The 20,366-nt window shown below is 40.2% G+C and overlaps 1 protein-coding gene across 1 annotated transcript; it reads left to right on the top strand.

The window, feature by feature from the left end:
- Positions 1 to 8,805: 8,805 nt before the first annotated feature.
- LOC147335232 (serine protease 27-like) lies at positions 8,806 to 18,498 on the top strand. Its single transcript, XM_086277005.1, has 6 exons — positions 8,806 to 8,895; positions 9,313 to 9,333; positions 11,528 to 11,690; positions 16,258 to 16,520; positions 16,606 to 16,754; positions 17,655 to 18,498. Exons 1-6 carry the CDS (start codon positions 8,838 to 8,840, stop codon positions 18,036 to 18,038), a joined length of 1,038 nt encoding a protein of 345 aa, XP_086133131.1. The 5' UTR covers positions 8,806 to 8,837; the 3' UTR covers positions 18,039 to 18,498.
- The last annotated feature ends 1,868 nt before the right edge of the window (positions 18,499 to 20,366 follow it).

Below are 20,366 nucleotides of genomic sequence, written 5' to 3'. Positions count from 1 at the left end.
TCTGCTAGAGGGTGTGGGGGGGCCACAGCCCCGTCCTCCAGGGCATGAAGCAGGTATGGAGGAGATCAAAACTCCAGACATCCAGAGGCCCCCAGAACACAAGAGACCAAGGAAGACCAACAGAGGGGCAGCTGCGCCACTGTCCCGGAAAGAGCTGAGGAGAGTCCCAGATGAGGGCTCACTCAGCAGCCGCGGAGCAGAAGCCAGGGGGAGTTGCAGTGACGCGCCCGTGAGCTCCGCCGGCAGCCAGCTGCGCCTGAGTGACCGAGCCCCAGGCCGAGAGGCCGGTGGCACCCCACCTCCGAAGTGGCCCGAGCGAGCCCCAGGCTCCGGGCCCCGATAAGCGGCCGCCAAGGAGTGAGCCGGTGTGTACCTGGACGCCCATCCCCGGACACAAAGAACCACCAACGCACCGATGTCTGAGGGGGTCCGCCACTGGCAGGGGAAGTGGTGGTAGGGGGAGATATGCCTCCAAACCTTGGAGGGCCTGAGATGTCCCCAGAGAGGTGGCGCCTGACACCCAACCTGACATATAGACACAGACATACAGGCACACACAGATACAAACATCCATTCCCACCCTCATGCGCTCATATGCACTTACTCCACACTCAACCAACGTGGAGACAGACATAAAGAGACGTTGTACACACGATCACACTCCCCAAGCGTACTCTACAAACCGGGTCTAGGTGCCCCCGCCCCTGGAGGGGGGAACTGCACCCAGACCCAGGTGGTGTTTCCCTTTTCCCTGCGGTGGGGGGAGGCAGACCGCCCCGACTCCGCAGCAGCAGGAGTCGGGGCGGTCATTTCTTTAAGTAGTTGTCAGGAATAGTTCTCCCGGCTTCTTGAAGGACATCCAAAGCTCCTCTTTGGATGTTGCTACCATTTGTTCTGTTCTCTGTCATGATGATCCCACGCTGCCTCAGTATTCCTGAGGTCTGTGCTCTGGAAAGACCAATCCATGACTGATAGTGTTTGATTGACAAATGCTTTCACTGCAGTGGCAGTGTGCTTGAGATCATGGTCATGCTGAAATGGAGCCCCAAACGATGACATTTACTGTTGTACCTCCCAGTAAATACTGATCATGATTTGAACCAAAACTTTCACATTTGGATTTATCCCTTTATAACATCAGTTGACACTGGTCTTATACGGGGATCAACTGGATTTTGGAGCTTTGTATGATTAATGGCCCCAAGTAATCCTAATTGCTTTCATGATGGGTCAGACCAGCAGTTTGTTCACATTTTTTTAGGTATTAAATAGCAGAAATGATTCAATTTAATTAACATGCCTAAAATGCTTGGTTTTGTTGTTTTTGTTTTGTTTTTTTGTTTTTTTTCACTTTTTTTGAGAATTAACCAAACATTCACAGTCTCCTGTATACATAGACTCTGGCACTCTAACCTCTTCAGGGCTGTAGCTTTGGCTTCTATTGGCCGATTGACACCTCTTTTTAATCGTTTGAGGCAGTAAAATCATGGTAATGATTCTGGATTCTCATCAGTTCAACCAATCAGAAGCTTCAAGGCCAGACACCACATGGCCCCAAATTTACAACACGCGGTGTAATCCAGTCACGTGTCTGTAACTGGGCCTGAAATTGCGATTGTTGACAGAAGTGGCTCTAATGCATTGTGTTGGTTCTGCCATTATCAGGAGGTACAGCGGCTCGTATGCAGATTTCTGTCTTACCGCATTTTCTCCGCTTGTATTGTTGTGGTCTTCTTTTTTGGCTGGTTCAGTGAATTTTAGTCGGAGCATGTTGAAACTTGGTGTTAGCTTAACAGTTAGCTAGCTTAGCTAATTGTTTACATCGCTACATGAAGTCTAGATATTTTTTGTCTCAGTTGCGTGTGTTAAGCGGACTTTTGTGCAATTACGTAGTTGCTCTTTTAAGCATTGCTTGTCTGCGTTGCATTTGGTGGTTATTGAAATGGTTTATACGAGCATTTAGCTGAGGTTTCTGTATATATCACACATGTTGATATTTGCATATTTGAATATTTGCATAAAAGACTTGACTTTTATAATACAAACTTTGAATCAGGATGTAGAATACATTTATTGCTGCTTAAGTAGTAAAATTAGCATTTAAGTGAAGTACTTGAGCTTTTTATTACCACCGAGTAACTGTGTACTTGGATAAACACGCATATGTACTCTGGTCTACATTAGTCATCTGTGCAAGACAGTGAAACAAAAACAGACAGACTTGGCAAACAACAGTTTAACCTTCTGCTTACAAGCTTATCATTGTTTTGTCAGGTTTATGGATTAACATACCAACACACACCTCAGTTCCAATGTATTACAGGTACAACCACATATTTTAACTCCAGAAACATGCCCCACCAGCTTTTTCGTGGCATATGTCAACTTCCTCTTCTCAGAAAAGCTCCCGAAACATCTGAAGCTTTGTGAGTAAAGAGGAAAATAGTTGCATTATGCTACTTATGCTATTGTATGTATGGAAGCCACACACAAAACACAAGACGATTTAGAAAAACACAGGCTAGTGGAAGACAAAGGACAAAGGCCCAAAAACACAGGTTACATCACTAGTAAACATAGTCAACATAAGAACAAAAGCTAAATAAGAAAGGAGGCAAAACTTCTGCAAGGAAAAAAGGTTGAAAGCTTGACCTTAGCGGAAAAAGACAAGACAATGTAGATGAGAACAAAGGGAAGAAGTTAGGTATCAAGTGCGGACTGATGGGATAATCAGTAACAGGTGATCCACAAAGAAAGAGAAAATAAAGGGTGGAGATAAAAGTAACGTAGGTATGTGACAAACAAGGGTTGCAAAATAATGAATACCCCACCTTTTATATATTTTTTTCTGTATGACAAAGCATTTGTGTGCAGTCCAGCCGTTTGTTGTCCTTTGTTCAGACATCCAAGAGCAACCCGGAGAGGATCTTGTTATATACCAATAATTCACATTTCAAAATTGTTTTGTATTTCAGTTTTTACACTAGTCTGTGGTGACCTATCCTGTTTCAGTCATTTGTTGAAATAGCATGATTTACAAATAGGTTTATTCTATCTGATTATTAGGCAGGTATGTGTCTGTCTAAAAAGGATCACCTCTTCATGTCTCCAGCATCGTAAAACAATTTGGGACATTTCATGATTATTTATTTTTTTTCATGGCACTTATAAGTAAGACTACAAGGCATCTGGTCTTTGCAGAATTAAAACTTATAAAGAAACAAAGTGAATGAAAAAAAACTTGTATTGTCTGAAATTACATCTTTAATACAGTAGCTGATAGAGACATCTATGCTGTGTTGGTTTGAACTTGGACCTAAAAAGTGAAAAACAACAATTACTTTTTCATGTAGGAGGAAAAACTGTTATATCTATTTCCCTTGAAGTCAGCTTCAGTTTGCAAGCTTCTGCAGCTCATGGATGGTACAGTTTATTTTCTTGGGGGAGAACAAATAACCACCTACTCTCTTCCTCACAGCTCTCTCATTCACGCACTTAGAATCAAAACTGCACCCTGAATACATGTGTTATCCTAAGGATTATCAGCGGGGCTGCTGTTTGCACGGGTAAAAGGGTTGTCGATATATTGACCAGGCAAATTGACATGGTAAGTTGAATGAGCCAAAAGCTGCAGAAGTATGATGATGTGTCATGGGGCAATGTAATGGCTGGTTTTATCAAGGCAGAGTAAAAAGTTATACTTGATGTATACCTCAGTAAACATTTGCATTGCCTAACTACCTAACAGTTGAGCATAATACTGAATAAACAAATCCTTCTCTGTCCATCACCTCCACATATTTATCCTGCACCTTTCAAACACAAAATATATAGACAAATAGGTATTTTATTGATACTACAAGGGAAATTGTTGTGTTACAGCAGCACGATAAAGAGTGAAAATAGTAAAGTCCACAATAAACAACAAAAAAACCCAACACCTTAAAATAAAAGTGCCACAGGCAGCTGTTAAGGGCCTTATATAGAACTGTGCTTTTTCTTTATCATTTCTAATTACACTTGTGAAATACTTGGATACAATATGGACTGTGGCTGTAGATGTGATTCATCAGCAGAAGAGGCTGATGTGTGCTGAAGGCTCAGACGAATACCTGGGTTAAAAAAGCATCTGTAACGAATACATTACTGACATTATGATGAGAGCTCTTTTAATTTGTGTTTTTTTGTATTTGTTTGTAAAGCTGGGAATATACACATTTAATAAAAAATAACATAAAGCAAGTCATTAAGGCCACAAGCACAACCTCAAGTTTTCTTACTATAGATTTATAGTCACTCTACAACTCATCTGTCCAAATTTTCAGCTGGACTGAGCTCTACGGACTGTGAATTCCACTGCATATGACACCTATCATTTTTATACTTAGACCACTCAGTGCCCCCCCTTTGTGTCCTTTAGGGGGTATTGTAATCTTGGATTTGTCTTAATTTGTGGGGACCCTTCCCTCTAAGATTACAAAAGAACACATCATAATAGACCCACCAAAATTGAGGTGGGCAACAAATAAAAAACCTACATGAATGACCCTTACAGTGCTTCACTGCACAGGTATTTTAAAATGATGTGAACTCCTTCAGTTTATGTTCTATATAAAGTAGTTTATGTCTAAACCTGACCAGAAATTAAAAACAAAGCTAGGAAGTAGGTACAAGCTAAACAAACAACTGAAAACAGACTGACCACAGCGTCCTGGCTGGCTGACTTGTGACTCCTGGAGTCCTTCCCACCTCCAGTGTGGACTACAACTACTGACCAAAATGGGATGCTTTGGGATGCTTTGTGCTAATTCCGACATGTGAAAATCCGTTAAAATACAGAAGGCAATGATAAGTAAAGTAATATGATGTATTTTGATGGGAACATGTACAGGTTCTTTATATCTAACAGACCTGTTCACTCAAAAACACTGGTGTCTGGATGGGAGTGTTTGATTCCCTGGGATGAGTACGTGGTGGCAGATCAGTCTCTCTGATTGAGAGGATAATCCAACATGTTACAATCAGTTAAAATACAGACGATTAATGTTAAGTAAAGTAACATGATTTATTTTGAACATGTAAAGGTTTCTTCTATTGAATTAGATCTGTTCACTCAAAATCACAAATTGGGGGAGGGGGGTGTCTGTGAAGAAGAATGGAGTTATGTAAATAAATAGTATTTGTTGATGGGTTGGGAGGACTATTATTCACAAGCTTGAACTTTCCTGCTAAACCTTTTTGTCCTCCGCTGTGAGCAGCTTGACAGGTTAAACAAGTATTTTTTGTGTTTTTTTTACCAGGTAGCAGTGACCTCACATTGTGTTTTACATTAGCGTGCTTGGAAACTTATTGTGCAACATAACTTTAGGTGTTACCCTCCTTTAGACATGATGTGGATAGTCAACCAGAATGACTTGTTGCTTTTGATCAGTACAAAGAAACATGCATGCGGTGAGAGTTTAAGTGGTTGCCAATGAAAACTTCTATTGTAAGACAGGAAAAACACACATGGTGTGATAATGAAAAGTCAATTTGTTGATTGACTTATACATCAGAGTTGTTTTTTTTTTAAATACTTTGCTTTGATCTCAAGCACAAAAGCACATAGGGATGTTATTCACGATTCATTACTCATTATTCACGATCCCATCAATCAACAGTGATGGGAATAACGACGTTACAAACGGCGTTACTTTTTTCAGTAACGAGTAATCTAACTAATTACCAAGGTGGGTCGAGTATCTAAAAATTGTACTCAAGTAAGAGTAGCATTACTTTAAAATATTATTACTCAAGTAAAAGTGAAAAGTAGTCTTCAAAAAAGTTGCTCAAGTAAGAGTAAAAAGTACTTGGCGAAAAGACTACTCAAGTAGCGAGTAACTGTTTGAAATGTCAGATTTATTTTTTAAATAAATGTTATCAGACAAACAAAAATAAATAAATACACAGATTTTACCATTTTCAAAAGGAATATATATAAAAAAATCAACAAAATAAGGCACAACAATTCTAATTTCCAGATTTCAGTTTTCACAACATAAAGCTTTTTTCACCAATACCTACAGTAAATAATAAAAACATATAAACAGTGCAAACAATTTCCAGTGACAAGATATGCTGTAAACTTTATATTCATTTTTGCTCCAAATGGCACAGCAGCCTCAGAGAAAACAGAACGAGGCAGCTTCAACATATGTTCATACAAGGCAGCTCAGTTTACCATAAGTTGTATGGGTGTGCATCTATTTCTGCATATTTAGCAAAAATGTGCCATTTCTTCACTCAGTGAAGTGATGGTTAAGCTTCAGCAGCAGTTTGCTCTCATGGTTCTTTCTGTGAAGCTGTAACTGTTCAGCAGTGAACAGGAGTCCTGCATGACTGAGAAGTCCTTCACAAGCTCCAGATGCAGGAAGAGCTGTATTGACTTTGATCGACAGCTTCTTGATGTGAGGAAAGCCATGCAATAGATCCACACCTCCAGTGAATGGACATGAAAGGTACCTCTCCAGTTCCTCTGCTTCTGGCTTTCCTGACCCCATGGATCCATCATCTTAGTCGGTTAGGCCGCTGTTTGTGCTGGCCTCATCCAGCTCTGAGTCCAGGTGATGTCTGATGAAGTGGGGACCTGTGGAAAGATGTATGGTTTTCAAAAGAATTAGGTCTGGTCATTATAGTGCTGTGTACACTGCCAAGCTGCAGATGTTTGTTTGGAGCTAGCCTCCAAAAGCTGGCCATACACTGTGCGATTTTTGGCCCATTTTGAGCCGATTTTTCAGTCGCGCAACCGTTTTGGGGATCGGCCCAAGTTTTGCCTTAATCGTGTGTGCATCGTGTAGTATACATGGGATAACAAAAAGCAGTTAACACCTCACGACCAGCTCCCAATCATCAATCGTATGGTCGCATGATAATCAAACCAGTTTGAAATCCTGTCGCCCCTCAATGCAGCCTCTCACACTGCGCACGCACAAACACAGAAATGAAAGTGAAAAGGTGGAGCAGCACGGCAGTGCAGCGTGTGATCTGGACACAAGAGATGGAGGCACAACTTGTAGGATGAGGCAAGCTCATCCGAGTACGTAAGCGTAGAGCTGCCACCCAGGCAAAAGAAAAATAGAGCTACATCACATTATAACGTGAAAAGTTTATTGTTCTAACAATATACTTTTCATGTTCGTGCAATATACCTTTCACATTTGAACAATATAATACCACGTTCGTACAATATAATATTTATATTGTACGAACGTGATAATTATGTATATTGTAATAACGTGATATATTGTTCAAACGTGAAAGGTATATTGTTAGAAAAATTGTGCTACAACACAGCATTTTACATTCCTCAGGATGCCATCACAACATCAACAAAACATGGTTAGCAACATCTGGACTCTTACTTCAGTCATGTCTAGGTTCACATTGACAAGATAAAAGAATATTAATGTTTTTATTGTTGGTTTGTTACACTCACTCAGAAAGGTTACTGTGCATCATAAACTTAAGTATTATAGCTCTTAAAAAATGGCTTTTTGGTACAATTTTTTAAAATTGTGTCATATAAAAACAAAAATAAAACAAATAAAAGAAATATGATTCAAAACTGGAGGGTTAAAATAAGAGAAAAAAAACGCAGCTCTTGGATGAATTAAACACCATTGCAAATATTCCATCGCTAACATAGAAAACATCCCTGTATCACAGCCTATTTGATTGAGAGGAGTCAACAAATTTCTGAAAGTCTAACAGCTGTGAATTATGCTCCAATCAATCACAACCAATTCTTATCACAACCTCCTTCTTTTGATCAATTCTCACTCTTAAGTGACATATGTCAACTTTTCTGCTTTTCTTTGTATTTACCAGTTGTCCACTTTGGCCCTGAAGGATCACTCACTCACTTTCTCCTCTGGGACTGTTGACACATGTACAGCAGGCAGTCACCAGTGCTTGTCGATGAAGACAACGTGGTAATTGACAGGCGGGAGGAAAATGTTTCAATCTGTAATTAAACTACACTTTTTGTTGAGCTTTTCTGCAACTGTTTTTATTCCTCATAAACATGCCATTGCTACACCAACATTATACATTTAACAGCATTCGTAACATCAGTTCTAACATTAACATTGAAGTGCCAAGGCGATTAAATGGATCTTTTCTCACTGTCCCTCTTCCCCTCTGTTTTCTTTCCCTGTCCTTTTCTTGAACTTCTCTTTTCTACGTCTTTCCCTTTCCTATCCCCGGTCATGTCTGTTCCGATTGTAATAACTTAAAAGTAAAAAATAAATAAATAATAAAGATCAATCAAGAGCACCAGTATGGCAAAGTACTGCAGGATGCTGTGGTAGCCAAGCTGGTTCAGTGTGCCTTCAATTTTGAATAAATCCCTAACAGTGTCTCCAGCAGAGCACCACCATGCTATCACACCTTCTCCTCCATGCTTCAAGGTGAGAACCATGTACAGTGGCTTGCAAAAGTATTCGGCCCCCTTGAACGTTTCCACATTCTCCGTGACAATGTTAAGATGATTTTATAGTCATGCCAACCTCCAACCGCATGGCAAAATATACCAAGAACTATACAATAGTTTCTTCTTTTACATAATATTTCTTTGAATCCCAGTGCGTATTTCAAAGAATATGTGCAGCCTTTGAACAGTTCCTCAAACAAAACAAAGGCCAACTTGTTTGACTTGTTGCTTTACCTTTTGTTACTATTGTTATTTCAGTGGTCAGTGAAAGGAATCAGGTCTGGTTGTGTGAGCTTGTGGGTGGAGCTGAACACAAGATTTATAGTATTTAACAGTTGAAGTCAAATTAAAGCCAGCGTAGTCAACAATGGCCCTCCAACGGTTCTTGTGCTTTTTCTCTGTGATGATCATTCTTTTTGGCGAAGGTGAGAGAGAAAATTGTATTTCTGTTTGTAGTATTAAAATCTTTCCCATTACTTCTTTCAGATGAAGTGTGGAAAGTTTAATTACAGATACTAAAGAATTTTATAATAAATTTTATTTTAGCTGGATAGTATGAAATGCATCCTGCCTGTAGCATTCTGCAAGATGGAAAAGAATTTTTTGACATCCTTAAATTCTGCTCTTCTTATTTTTTTCTTTCTTTATTTTCTCTTCTAAATTATATGGAATAGAATGTTATTATACTAATTATTTTAATTATTATTATTATTATTATGTTTTAAACATTAGAGTTATTTCATATTAGTTGCAATTGAATAAAAATACTTATTCACTATGGACTAGTCATGATGTGTATTACCTCTATTTTGATATATTTGTCTTTGTGTTCCAATTTTTAGATGTTCATTCACAGCAGCCTGGTAAGCATCCAAGAACAATTCTGAAAGTTTTTCATACTTAACCTTTTTTTTTAAATTATATTTAAACCTACACCAATGGGAGTGCCAATTGAACGTCTGAGCTGGGTATCTGTCAAGATTTTATTTTTCATTTATCTGTTGAAATCCACAGGGTAAATGGTATTAGTAAACTACTGTATCGTTGATAATCAGTAAGAGTATGGGAGGCAGAGTCTTCCTTTGTGGCACCTGCTCCCAGTTTTCACTGAGGAGACCGACATCCTCTCTACTTTTAAGATTAGACTTAACACTTGATTTTTTTTACTGTTTCTTCTTCCCTAACCTTTTTTCACTCACCATGTGTTTATAAAGCACTGTGCATTTAATCATTGCTTATTATTAATCTCTAGCTCTCTTATGTTCTTTGAAGTTTTCCCTGAACAATTTTGCACTAAAATGTCACAAAATACCTTTTCTGTGGTTGAGTGTGGTTCATGTGCAACAATGTTTTTATGACTTTACATCTAAAAATAACATCAACATGTATCATCTCCCATCAGAACTCTTCATGAGATGTTACTCACTGAACGTGTGAATGGTTATACAGGGAGTGCAGAATTATTAGGCAAGTTGTATTTTTGAGGAATAATTTTATTATTGAACAACAACCATGTTCTCAATGAACCCAAAAAACTCATTAATATCAAAGCTGAATGTTTTTGGAAGTAGTTTTTAGTTTGTTTTTAGTTTTAGCTATTTTAGGGGGATATCTGTGTGTGCAGGTGACTATTGCTGTGCATAATTATTAGGCAACTTAACAAAAAAAACAAATATATACCCATTTCAATTATTTATTTTTACCAGTGAAACCAATATAACATCTCCACATTCACAAATATACATTTCTGACATTCAAAAACAAAACAAAAACAAATCAGCGACCAATATAGCCACCTTTCTTTGCAAGGACACTCAAAAGCCTGCCATCCATGGATTCTGTCAGTGTTTTGATCTGTTCACCATCAACATTGCGTGCAGCAGCAACCACAGCCTCCCAGACACTGTTCAGAGAGGTGTACTGTTTTCCCTCCTTGTAAATCTCACATTTGATGATGGACCACAGGTTCTCAATGGGGTTCAGATCAGGTGAACAAGGAGGCCATGTCATTAGTTTTTCTTCTTTTATACCCTTTCTTGCCAGCCACGCTGTGGAGTACTTGGACGCGTGTGATGGAGCATTGTCCTGCATGAAAATCATGTTTTTCTTGAAGGATGCAGACTTCTTCCTGTACCACTGCTTGAAGAAGGTGTCTTCCAGGAACTGGCAGTAGGACTGGGAGTTGAGCTTAACTCCATCCTCAACCCGAAAAGGCCCCACAAGCTCATCTGTGATGATACCAGCCCAAACCAGTACTCCACCTCCACCTTGCTGGCGTCTGAGTCAGACTGGAGCTCTCTGCCCTTTACCAATCCAGCCACGGGCCCATCCATCTGGCCCATCAAGACTCACTCTCATTTCATCAGTCCATAAAACCTTAGAAAAACCAGTCTTGAGATATTTCTTGGCCCAGTCTTGACGTTTCAGCTTGTGTGTCTTGTTCAGTGGTGGTCGTCTTTCAGCCTTTCTTACCTTGGCCATGTCTCTGAGTATTGCACACCTTGTGCTTTTGGGCACTCCAGTGATGTTGCAGCTCTGAAATATGGCCAAACTGGCGGCAAGTGGCATCTTGGCAGCTGCACGCTTGACTTTTCTCAGTTCATGGGCAGTTATTTGGCGCCTTGGTTTTCCACACGCTTCTTGCGACCCTGTTGACTATTTTGAATGAAACGCTTGATTGTTCGATGATCACGCTTCAGAAGCTTTGCAATTTTGAGACTGCTGCATCCCTCTGCAAGATATCTCACTATTTTTGACTTTTCTGAGCCTGTCAAGTCCTTCTTTTGACCCATTTTGCCAAAGGAAAGGACGTTGCCCAATAATTATGCACACCTGAGGGTGTCATTAGACCACACCCCTTCTCATTACAGAGATGCACATCACCTAATATGCTTAATTGGTAGTAGGCTTTCGAGCCTATACAGCTTGGAGTAAGACAACATGCATGAAGAGGATGATGTGGACAAAATACTCATTTGCCTAATAATTCTGCACTCCCTATAATGCTGTGGCTTATCAACATATTCAGTATTTAACTGTTGTGTCTTATTCTCTCAGCATGTGGCAGGGTTATTAAAAATCCTAGAATCGTAGGAGGTGAAGATGCAGCCCCTGGAAGTTGGCCCTGGCAGGTATCTTTATCCAAAGATGGCTCTTTTTTCTGTGGAGGGTCCCTAATCTCCAACGACTGGGTGCTGACAGCTGCTCACTGCATTACACCGTAAGTCAACACTGCAAGTGTTTCTGTGGTGGTGCAGTGGTTAACGCCTGTTGGAGGTTTCAACCTCTTGGAGTAGAGTTTACATATTCTCTCTGTGCCATGTGGGTTTCTTCTGCAGACAACACTTTTTAAAGGCTAAATATTTTTTTTAATTGGTTATGGAAGCGAGAGTGTGTGTCTCTGTCCCTCTCTGGGGTATCCCTGTGATGGACAGGTGGCCTGTTCGGCATGTAAGGCAATGGATGTTATTGCACAGTGATTTTAATATTTTTGTTCATAACCAACTGATGTTTTCTTTTTCTGAAATTAGTGAAAGGACATTTTTAAAGTCTTAAAAAAACTAATTGCACACATTTACTCAAAAGCACCCCAACAGTTTTTAGAGTAATTTCTCCACTGATAATTTTCAACTCACAGTTGGTAGTAACACATTTCTTAATAATGTAATGTTGTGATCAAATTGTGACAACGCTGAGTAACAGCCAGGGTTAGATGAGAAACTTAATACCAGTCACGTCTTTCCATCCAATGTGAACTTACAATCAGCAGCATGCAAGTTTTTTTTTTTTGTTTTTTTTTTTGTGTCCCGTTTGGATCTATAGCCATCAGAATTGTTGTCTTAAGGCCAAGAAAGATGCCAAGCGGATTTATTTTACCAAGTGGATCATCATGGCCTTGCCATATTGGTCCATTTGATTGACCTTTATTATAATTATGAATTTATTTTATTTTCAGTTGCTAAAAACGGGACAGACATGACTGGGTGATAGGACAGGGAGAAAGAATGAAAGAAAGAGAGGGAGAGAAAGAAAACCAAAGGGGAGAAGAGACGGTGAGAAAGGGGGGAAGAAAGAAAGAAAAACAAACAAAACACCTGGATCACCTGTATGGAGAAAAAAAAACAGAAGAGAAAGCAAACAAAAAAAAGAGCAACATAATAAAAAACAGCACCATCACAATAAACTAGCTAGCAGTAGATAACAGTAGATACTAAATATTAAACGATATTGTGCAGCACGCAAGATAGACAGCGCACAATGTGCTTTGAGGCAGCAGCCAAGAAAGGTGTAGTCCGTGTCTGTGAACACCCGTGTGTACACCTGTGTGCACACCTGTGTGGATCAGCACGCTTGTATTCCAAAGGTTTCTCCATGTAACGATCTGCTAGGGAGTGTGGGGAGCCACAGCCCCGTCCACCAGGGTATGAAGCAGGTATGGAGGAGATCCAGGCCCCCAGCAGCATGCAAGTTTAGCATGAAGATGTAAGTTGGGAACCTGCTAACTTTGTTCTGTCAAAAGATAACAAACTCTAGCTATGCACAAAAGTAAGCCTCACCATTCAACTCACGTGCACACGCACATGCAGGGATAGAGGAAATGCCCATCCATCAAAATCATTTTCTTGGACTACAACGGCTCTTCAGTGTTTGAATGAAATGATTCAATTTAAACAGTGGCTTGCAAAAGTATTCGGCCCCCTTGAACTTTTCCACATTTTGTCACATTACAGCCACAAACATGAATCAATTTTATTGGAATTCCACGTGAAAGACCAATACAAAGTGGTGTACACATGAGAAGTGGAACGAAAATCATACATGATTCCAAACATTTTTTACAAATAAATAACTGCAAAGTGGGGTGTGCGTAATTATTCAGCCCCCTTTGATCTCAGTGCAGTCAGTTGCCCATAGACATTGCCTGATGAGTGCTAATGACTAAATAGAGTGCACCTGTGTGTAATCTAATGTCAGTACAAATACAGCTGCTCTGTGACGGCTAGTGATGGGCAGATGAAGCTTCATGAAGCACTGAAGCTTTTCATCCAAGTGGTTCACGCCAGTGCAAAGCTTCTTGAAGCTTCATTTGCTCTAGTAGGACACCTACTGGACGTAAAAATAGTAGTTGGCATGAATTTGAAGAGTGAGGCCTTTTGCACACAGCCTGTAAATGTCAACAACAAAAGGAGTGTGTAAAACATCTATATTGTAGTGATGCAGTATACTGTGTATATTTATACTGGCAGTATGGAAAATGATCATTTGGAAATGTTTAAAATGGAAATGATCATTTACCGTGAGGTGAGGTGTGGTTGGGGTGTGGACAGCAGTTGTGCTTTTGTAACGTTGAGGTATGGACAGCTACACACTGAGGCTTTGAGCCTCAGTCCTGCCTGTTCACATTTTATTCTGTAAAAACTAAATTTTCACTGCTTTTATGACCTTTTAGTGGGGAGAACATAGCTAGGATTTAATGATTTAACACATCTTTTAAATCCTTTGTCCTGCACAATGCTAAATGGCTGGGAGTCCTCAATCACCATGCTAACCAGGTCTTCATCTATTTGAGATTGTTCTCCTGGGGAAAGACAATAAAGATAAAGCACAAATATAAATATCACACACATAACTTATTGCATTGTATAACATTGTTATATCATTTAGTAACATTACTGCATGCTATATTATCATGGCATTTGATGGCTCACCTGGTCTTGCTCCACAATCGGTGTTCCCCTTATTCTCATGCATAGCTCTATAGTGCCTAATCAAATCAAATCAAATCACTTTTATTGTCACATCACATGTGCAGGTACATTGGTACAGCACATGTGAGTGAAATTCTTGTGTGCGAGCTTCACAAGCAACAGAGTTGTGCAAATACAATAATGTAAACAAGCAAAATACGATAATGGCTACATCTGAAACTAATAAATATATGTACAATATATAATAGTATATGCATTTCTGGATGTGTATACTAAATATTTTGTGTGTGTGTGTGTGTGTGTGTGTGTGTGTGTGTGTGTGTGTATACACATATTTTACAAATTAAATAGAGTAAACAATAAATAAAATATATAAAATAAATATACAGAGTTGAATATGTGCAAAACAGTGGCATTACTGTACAGTATGGAGTGCATAATGTTAAAGTTCCAGTAGTGAAGCTGAGGTGTCTATGACGTGTTCAGCAGTCTGATGGCCTGATGGAAAAAGCTGTCTCTCAGTCTGCTGGTACGGGACCGGATGCTGCAGATCCTCCTTCCTGAGGGAAGTAGTCTGAACAGTTTATGGCTGGGGTGACTGGAGTCCTTGATGATCCTCCCCGCTTTCCTCAGGCAGCGCTTCCTGTAGATGTCTTGGAGGGAGGGAAGCTCACCTCCAATTATCCGTTCAGAGCACCGCACTACTCGCTGGAGAGCTTTGCAGTTGTAGGCGGTGCTGTTGCCATACCAGGTGGTGATGCATCCAGTGAGGATGCTCTCAATGGCACAGTGATAGAAGGTCCTGAGGATGTGGGGGCTCATGCCGAATCTTTTCAGTCTCCTGAGAAAGAAGAGGCGCTGCTGCATGGATGAGGTGTTGTTGTTATATCCCAGCTCCCTGGCACATAGCAAACACCTCACCTTGTACAAAAGTACAGACAGCTTAACATAGGTTTTATTGCACCATCAGTATTATGAAAATACATCTTCTGTGGAAATTTACATACCTTGTTGGGAGATATAAGCTCAAAATGTTCCCACACAGGGGAGGACATCCTTCTCTTCGTAGCTGGCTCCATTCTCTCCTGACTTTCTCTCCTCACTCTCATAAACCTCCAACCTCTCTCCAAACTGTCTCTAACTCTCTCCAAACTGCCTCTAACTCTCTCTCACTAACCGCAACTCTCCATCAAACACCCACATTTTGAATGGAGTCTGAGGGGTGTATATCGCTGTCATAGCTCGCGGTACAGTTCGAACCGCTTCCTGAACCAGTCACGTGGTACAGCCGGGCAGCGAGGCTTCGGACGTCATCATTTTCAGCTCCTCCCATAAATGAAGCAAGCCTCGATACGCGCTTCACGGAAACGCCCCCTCCATTACTCGACACACGCTTCGAAGCCTCGATACAGAACGTCACATCACTAGGCGGAGGTTCACCTTCCAGCAGCACAACGACCCCAAACATAAAGCCAGGGCAACAATGGAATGGTTTAAAACAAAACATATCCATGTGTTCGAATGGCCCAGTCAAAGTCCAGATCTAAATCCAATCGAGAACCTGTGGCAAGATCTAAAACTGCAGTTCTCAAACGCTGTTCGTCTAATCTGACTGAGCTGGAGCTGTTTTGCAAAGAAGAATGGGCAAGGATTTCAGTTTCTAGATGTGCAAAGCTGGTAGAGACAGACCCTAAAAGACTGGCAGCTGTAATTGCAGCAAAAAGGGGTTCTACAAAGTATTGACTCAGGGGGCTGAATAATTACACACACCCCACTTTTCAGTTATTTATTTGTAAAAAATGTTTGGAATCATGTATGATTTTCATTCCACTTCTCACGTGTACACCACTTTGTATTGGTCTTCCACGTGGGATTCCAATAAAATTGATTCATGTTTGTGGCTGTAATGTGACAAAATGTGGAAAAGTTCAAGGGGGCCGAATACTTTGGGAAGCCACTGTATATATTTATCATCAAAATCTCACAACCATCTGTTGCTACCTGGTTGTGACGGTAGTTCAATGATAATGATCACTATGCAATGCTATAAAAATAACTATATTTTTTCTTTCATTCAAGTGCTGATCTTCACACCACAAAAGTGACTCTGGGCCACAACACCGCGTCTGGTCCAAACCCAAATGCAGTTACTGTGACACTTGAAAACATCATCTGCCATCCCGACTACAATGCTGCAACATTTGAGAATGACATGTGCCTCCTGCAGCTGTCGACTCCTGTGAATTTCACAGACTACATTCAGCCAGTCTGCTTAGCCTCAGCAGGCAGCACTTTCAACAGTGGCACCAGCAGCTGGGTCACTGGCTTTGGTACCCTAGAAAGTAAGTTTTTTAAAATATGTATTTTCTTTTATTAGTGATAAATGATTCAGTAAAAATGATCTTCCTTTTAACATTTCTCAATTAGGTGGTGGTTCCACCCCAGAGATTCTGCAGGAGGTGAATGTACCAATAGTGGGAAACAACCAGTGCAGATGCGAATTACAAAACTTCGCTGCAATCACAGATAACATGATCTGTGCTGGACTGCAAAATGGCGGGAAGGATTCATGTCAGGTGACTACCACTTTGTGCTTATTTGTAATGTAAGGCCTAATTGACTGCATTGACTATCAGCTTTTAACCACTCACTGCTTTTCTGTAGTAGTGTTTATGATTATTAACATTATAGCCCTATTCCATTAGCACCTACTTGACTCAACTCAGTTTTCAGGGTTTTCGTTAGGTGTTATCACCTGGTACCAGGTACTTTTTTTTTTTTCCTTTAGTACTGCTCGGCCGGTATTCCAAGCAAACGAAATCGATACAAAAATGTGACATCAAGAGACTGCATGTCACTGATAGGCCAGTCAGTGGTGTAGCTCAAGGACTCATGAGAGTCACTCCTTAACAGTAATCAAAAGCACCATTTTGAAGGCATGCAACAACAGAAATGGGTACACAGAAACCAACACCATGGTCCGAGAGCCACCATAGACCAAGTAGCAGGTAGAGAATCCCCTCGAAGCCTTCCATGGTTAGTTTGTGTTCAGGTCAGTGGACTTTCTGTCATGTTGCTTTAATGATACAACGCAGGTGGTGCTCTATTGTACGACAAAATGGCAGAAACCAAGTAAAGTAGAGTCAAGCTGAGAAGGTACTGGTGGAAAAGAGGCTTTGCATTGAAGCTCATTTACTCATAATTCGTAATTATTTTCACTTAGATGTATTTAATTTATTCTATAAAGGTTTTCCCAAAGGTTTTGTGATAATTTCTGTCAGTGACATCACATCATGTAGTGACGTGCAGTTGAGTGTGTTGGGTGATACTGTAACTAATCAGCAAAAGTTGTGTGTCTGATTGACAATTAACACAAACATCTCCGGAAACATTTTATGTATTTAGTAGAAATTAAGCTCCATGAGATGTTCAACTGATCTCAATCTGTTTTAACAACTTTTACACTTTTTTCACAGGGAGACTCGGGGGGACCACTTGTGACAAAAGATAATAGCGGTATCTGGATCCAGAGTGGAGTCGTGAGTTTTGGTCAAGGCTGCGCCTTGCCTAATAGTCCTGGAGTCTACGCTCGTGTGTCCCAGTACCAAAACTGGATCACCACCACCGTCACCGGAACACCACCAGGCTTTGTTAACTACTTCACCCTGGACTTTGACTATGACTTAATCTTCACCTGCCCCACATCAACACCACCCACTACAGATACACCACCCACCACCCCATGTGACAGTGACAGTTTGTTTTGCAGTGGTGAAAACCTGATCCACTTCACTCACTTCACCTCTCTCTGTGTTCTTGTTGTGTTGCTCCAAGTGTTTTTTGGAAGTGGTGGAATGTAACTCAACACATTTACTAGTCCTGTACTCAAATACTAAGTTGAAATAATCATTACTCCAAGAGATTTATGGGACAGCTTTAAGTTTCTGGGCACTTCACAAGGGAAACGAAACAGTTATTAGTAGAAATTAGACTAACTGTTGATACCATAAGAGAAGAAGAAGTGGACAGTTTAAACATTTGGACATGAAATATTTGTTTATCTGAAAATGGCAACAATTTCTTATATCCTGTTTCTCAATTACAGTGATTGGCTAATCTTTATCTGATGTATTTCCATGACTTCAGTAATGATTTAAAACTACAGCCTGGCAAATTTGAAGTAATACATTTTAAACATTATTTAGTAATTCTCTTTAAATGTTAACACGTTATATATGGGCATATATCTGTGGTCTGTTCAAATCATGTTTTGGTATGCTTACACTTTTGATGATTAAAACATGCAATTTTAAAATACTATTTACTGTGCTGCATTCTTTTGTATTCTATTTTGAGTTATTTAAATAAATAGTATTCGTTGTTGAGTTGGTAGGACTATCATTCACAAGCTTGATGTTGCCAGCTAGATATTTTCTTTACATTAGAGTGCCTCGAAACGTATTGTGCAACATAACTTTTCCTCATAGAGAAGGCATTGCTAAACCAGCATCATACATTTAACAGCATTTGTACCATCAGTTTTTGTATCAGAAAGTCTGCTATTTTTTTCTAATGCGATGATGGAAAAATAAGAGAAGATGAGAAAATGAAAAAAACAAAAACAAAAAACAAATTAAATATGTATGTGTGGCATTAGAAACGGACCTGACCACAGGCTTATGCTTTTCACCATTAATCTCAAAAAGTTGATTCTGTTCATCTGGACGTAGCGTTTTCAGTGAGAGAAAAATTTCATCACTTATCCAAGTGACTTCTTCAGTCTCAGCTGACTGCAGGTTTCCCCAATCTTATACACAGCCACAGAAACAGCAATTTGAAATAACAATGTTGCAGATGTGGAAGCAGAGCAACTACGGACGAATTTTTCAGCCTGTCTCAGCAATGTAAAGCCCCTAGCATCCAACATCAGCATGGAGGAGAGGAAGGCACTCACATCACTTAGTAATGACAACAACATTATCATCCTTGTGGCAGACAAGGGTAGATGCATAGTTTTGCTAAACCAGAAAGACTATCATGAGATTATTTTGTCACTGCTCAGTGACAAAAATACTGAGCCCCTGAAATGAGACCCAGGAAGTGGTTACAGGAAGAGGGTAGGTAGTTCTGTTACGGTTGACATGGAGGACTCACACGCAGGACTCAGAGGTCAGATGCACACAAGAGAATTTATTTACAAACGTCCACCAGGTGTGTATACAAAAAGGTTTTTAGTTTTCAGTTTTATTTGTCATATGCAAGTTAGCACAGGGTCAACATTGCAATGAAATGTGTTTGACGAGCAGCAGTCACTCAGCAGCATGATACAATAGGAAAAAATATAATAAAATAAAATAATAAAGAAAATAGAAAAATAGTAAGGAGCAAAATATTAGAGAGACATGGTAAAAGAGAAAAGATGACTAAATATATATGTATCTATAAATATAAATATATGTACACTAGTGATTAAATAAGAAAATCTTGAAAAGAAATATGACGGGAGGGCAGATGGGATATTGCACAGGAATGAGCAGCAGAAAATTACAGTATTGCACTTTTAAATATAAATATCAATGACAATAAAGTGGAGTGACCAGTGCAGATTAAACAGAGTACTTGTGAAGCTGCAGGGTAGCTTCTGAGTGCTGAGTTGTGTGTGTTTAAGTGTTGTGGTTGAGGTGTCGTATGGCTTGGTGGTAAAACTGTTTTTAAGTCTTGTAGTCCGAGCAGACAGGCTCCTGTAACGTCTGCCAGATGGTAACAAGGAGAAGAGCTGATGTGCTGGGTGGCTGTGGTCCTTGATGATGCTGTGTGCTTTACGGAGGCATCGATGGAGATGAATGTCCTGAATGGCAGGAAGCCTCGTACCAGTGATGTGCTCTGCTGCCTTCACCGCCCTCTGTAGTGATTTACGGCTGCTGGCAGAGCAGCTTCCGTACCAAACTGTGATGCAGCTCGTCAGCAAGCTCTCAATTGCACACCTGTAGAAATTTGAGGTGATGTTGGCGTTCATGTCAAACTTCCTCAGCCTCCTCAGGAAGTAAAGCCGCTGGCGAGCTTTCCTGATAGCAGTGTCTGTGTGAAGGGTCCAGGAGAAGTCCTCAGTGATGTTGACTCCAGGGAACTTGAATCTGCTGACCCTTTCGACCTTGACACCGTTGATGTGGATGGGCTGGTGTTCTCTG

The sequence above is a fragment of the Aulonocara sp. 'chitande type north' Nkhata Bay genome, linkage group LG3 (genome assembly GCF_057382095.1).
Source record: "Aulonocara sp. 'chitande type north' Nkhata Bay isolate Kocher_YH1m ecotype deep benthic linkage group LG3, A_spYH_male_GT1.1, whole genome shotgun sequence".
NCBI lineage: Eukaryota > Metazoa > Chordata > Actinopteri > Cichliformes > Cichlidae > Aulonocara > Aulonocara sp. 'chitande type north' Nkhata Bay.
Note: the sequence above shows the minus strand (reverse complement) of the source record. Positions and strands in the feature narration are given on the sequence as shown.